Source organism: Chiloscyllium plagiosum, chromosome 18 (genome assembly GCF_004010195.1).
Source record: "Chiloscyllium plagiosum isolate BGI_BamShark_2017 chromosome 18, ASM401019v2, whole genome shotgun sequence".
In the NCBI taxonomy this organism is placed as follows: domain Eukaryota; kingdom Metazoa; phylum Chordata; class Chondrichthyes; order Orectolobiformes; family Hemiscylliidae; genus Chiloscyllium; species Chiloscyllium plagiosum.
In genome coordinates, this window is record NC_057727.1 from 9,951,992 (window position 1) to 9,956,085 (window position 4,094).

A 4,094-nucleotide genomic window follows, 5' to 3' on the forward strand; every position below is an offset into this window, starting at 1 on the left:
GAGGGCCAAGGTGCCAACAATTTCTAGCTTGCGCTGTAGATTGGCCCAGTCTGTTAATGTTGGCAATGAGAAGTGATGGAGGAGACCATGGAGATAGTCTTCTGGTTTATTTAAAACAAAATCCATCCTGAACCATGATGCAAAATGAAGAATCTAAATCTCACTCAAATACTTTGCTTCCAACTGGTTCATGACAAAAGTGTAGAACATGTTATACAATAAACAACCTGATGGTGGCACAAAACAACAAGAAATTGGAGTCCAGAGGAAAATCCTGCTCTCCCTTTATCTCCACTTCCTTCCTCTTTCTTTTCCTCTCACTCCTGTTACTCATGTCTCTTTCCATTTCCCTCTGCACCAGTTTGATTTCATATAATCTGTCCTCAAGCTCTATCTCTCTGATTTCCATTGAGAAACTTTCCATTGAGGCTATTATCCAGCTCTTCTTGACACACTCCCTCTGCTCGCCAGCTCTCAGATAGTGCCCCTTTAAATCTTACACCTTCACATCACAGTGACAGTGCCCCTTTAAATCTTACACCTTCACATAACAGAGACAGTACACGTCTAAATCTTACACTTTCACATAACAGTGATGTGCCACAAAACACTATACACAGAGAGAGTGCAACAGGAGTAATGCATGAGACATATGAGGATAGTGGATGAGGTAGTGAAGGAAATTGAGGCAGATAAATTTGCAGAGTGAGAGGAAAGACATTTACTAGTGAGCGAGCATAGACTTGATGGAGTGAGTGGCTTCCTTCAAGATTCAGGGAGTCCCTGCATTGCAGATCGAGGCCATTCAGCCCAACCTTCCAGACGGCATAACACCCAGACTCACCAATTCCCCACCCCATCTCTGTAACCCCATATTTCCCATGGCTAACTCACCTAACCCACACATCCCTGGACACTGCCGGCAATTTAGCAAGGCCAATCCACCTAACTTGCACAGCTTTGGACTGTGGGAGGAAACCGGAGGAAGCCCACACAGACGCGGTGAGAATGTGCAAATTCCATACAGACAGTCGCCCGAAGATAGAATCGAACCCAGGTCCCTGGCGTTGTGAGACTGCAGTGCGAACCACTGAGCCACCCATTTTTAAAATATGTTTTCATGAGAAGTGGGCATCATTGATGGAGCTTCCCATCAGTAATTGCCTGGCTAAAGCAGCCAGCAGTGATGGCTATTCACATGGTCCCCAAATGCAGGGATTAGAACCAACTGTGGGATTGAATTGCTCTTTATGTGATGGTCTGCAAGTTCTGGAGAAGAATCAAATCAGATCAGACTTGAAACGTTCACTCAGTTTCCAACTCCACAGATTTTTTTCCCAGTTATTCATGAGATGAGGACATCATTGGCTAGGTCAGCATTTATTGCCCATCCCTAATAGCCCAGAGAGCTGCTGAGAGTCCACCAGATTGCGGTGAGTCTGGAGTCACATGCAGGCCAGACCAGGTAAGAGTGGCAGCTTCCTTCCCTAAAGGGGTCAGATAAATGGATTCATGGTCATAATTAGACTATTAATTACAGATTTTTATTGAATTCAAATTCCACCATCTGCCGTGGTGGGATTTGAACCCAGGTCCCCAGAACATTACTTGAGTTATTGGATTAACAAGGTAAAAACAAGGACTGCAGATGCTGGAAACCAGAGTCCAGATTAGAGTGGTGCTGGAAAAACACAGCAGGTCAGGCAGCATCCGAGGAGCAGGAAAATCGACGTTTCAGGCAAAAGCCCTTAATCAGGAAGGGCTGAAGGGCTTTTGCCCGAAACGTCGAATTTCCTGCTCCTCGGATACTGCCTGACCAGCTGTGTTTTTCCAGCACCACTCTAATCTAGACCCCCTATTGGATTAACAATCCAGTGATAACACCACTAGGCCACTGCCTCCCCCCCGCCCCGTAAATGTTCAATCAACTTCTCTCTCCACAGATGCTCACAGACCTGTCGATTTTCTCCAGCACTTTCTGTTTCTATTTCAGATCTGCAGGACTTTGTCTTTACTTGGAGCAGTGAAGGGGTTGGGTGTACAGCCTGGGATTGGTGGGCGGGTGGAACTCACCGTTGAGCCAGCGTGAGTCGTGCTGCTCTGTCCTGATGGAGTGGCGATGCCCGAGGCTCCGGAAGATGGTGAAATCACGGCCCATCAGGTCAGTGGCAACCCCCGAGTACAGCTCTTCGCCTGAAAGACATAAATGTGGAGAGTAGGAAACCAGAGTGGGCCATCCATAGAGTCGTAGAGATATACACCATGGAAACAAACCCTTTGAGCCAACTTGCCCACACCAACCAGATATCCCAACCCAATCTAGTCCCACCTGCCAGCACTTGGCCAATATCCCTCCAAACCCTTCCTATTCATATACCCATCCAGATGCCTTTTAAATGTTGTAATTGTACCAGCCTCCACCACTTCCTCTGGCAGCTCATTCCATACACATACCACCCTCTGTGTGAAAAAGTTGCCCCTTAGGTCTCTTTTATATCTTACCCCGCTCACCCCAAACCTACGCCCCCTAGTTCTGGACTCCCCGACCCCAGGGAAAAGACCTTCTCTATTTACCCTATCCATGCCCCTCATAATTTTGTAAACCTCTATAAGGTCACACCTCAGCCTCCGACGCTCCAGGGAAAACAGCCCCAGACAATTCAGCCTCTCTCTGTTCGAGTAGTGACAGACGGAATTCAATTTGGAAGAGTGTGAGGTGATTCATTTGTCGAGAGGAGATGACACCCTGAATGGTAGGAGCCTGGATATACTAAAGATCGGAGCTCACTGTGCAGATCCAACAGATCCCTGAAGATAGATCAGGTGGGTAAGAAGGCATATGGGATACTAGCTGAGGCACAGAATACAAGAGAAAGGAAATTATAGTTGGGACTGTATTGAACACTGGTTGGGTCATAGCTGGAGTTGTGTACAGTTCGAGCAACAACACCATCGGATTTACAGTGATTTCTAAACCTCCAACCTCTTCCAGTTTATAATCCTCGGCTGCCTGCCACTTCCATCCCCAGAAGATCCCCAGACTATCATGAAGCTCCCAACGCTGTTATGATGACTCACCAATCAGAATGGAGGTTGACAGATGTTTGGCATCGTAAGGGCTTCTCCCTTTGCCGTCCTCAATCTGGTTGAAATCAATTCGGAACTGGTGCTCCTGCAATGAGACACACAAAAGGATGTTGACCACAAGCAGTGCAGAAAGGAGGAGGTCAGCGCAGAAAATCTTATAACGACATTCAGCCCATCAATCCCCGCTGCATCTTTGAAAGAGCTATCAAATTTAGTCTGGGCCCCCACTGCTTCACCCTCAGCTAATCTCGGCCCTGCTCTCCACACCTCGTAGTCTTGTGGTTTCCTCTTCAATTCCTCCTGGGAACCTCCTCATTTTCAATTTCAATGGACAACGTAACTAGGGAGGAGAATTCCTCTTGTGGTCTTAAAGGGAACACAAGTCCTCCTCCCAAAGGACTCTCACACCTGTAAACTGTCATTGCCCCGAGTTCTTCTGTCAACACTCACTGGAAATTCATTAGTTTCGGCCAAAGCTCACTCCCCTCTGGGGCATGTGCCACCTATAAAAGGGCAGGATCGACCATTACTGGGACCCTACCACCACTACCAGTCCCTCCCCTCACCCCCATCCTCTCCCCTTACCCCAACACCCTCAAATCCCTCCAATTTAAATCTCTTCAAGTACATAGAGTCATAGAGATGTACAGCACAGAAACAGACCCTTCGGTCCAACCTGTCCATGCCGACCAGATATCCCAACCCAATCTAGTCCCACCTGACAGCATCCAGCCCATATCCCTCCAAACCCTTCCCATTCAAATACCCATCCAAATGCCTCTTAAATGTTGCAATTGCATCAGCCTCCACCACTTCCTCTGGCAGCTCATTCCATACACATACCACCCTCTGTGTGAAAAAGTTGCCCCGTAGGTCTCTTTTATATCTTTCCCCTCTCACCCTAAACCTATGCCCTCTAGTTCTGGACTCCCGACCCCAGGGAAAAGACTTTGCCCATTTATCCTATCCATGCCCCTCATAATTTTGTAAACCTCTATACGGTCACC

The 4,094-nt window shown here is 47.5% G+C and overlaps 1 protein-coding gene across 1 annotated transcript in view; it reads right to left on the reverse strand.

Moving 5' to 3' along the window:
• LOC122559240 (semaphorin-3A-like) overlaps positions 1-4,094 on the reverse strand; it is a 172,746-nt gene that overhangs the window by 43,101 nt on the left and 125,551 nt on the right. The window contains exons 6-7 of the mRNA XM_043708621.1: positions 3,079-3,172; positions 2,074-2,193 (exon numbers count right to left, since the gene is read on the reverse strand). Coding sequence (XP_043564556.1) covers positions 2,074-2,193; positions 3,079-3,172 — 214 coding nt within the window. The remainder of the gene's footprint in view (positions 1-2,073; positions 2,194-3,078; positions 3,173-4,094) is intronic.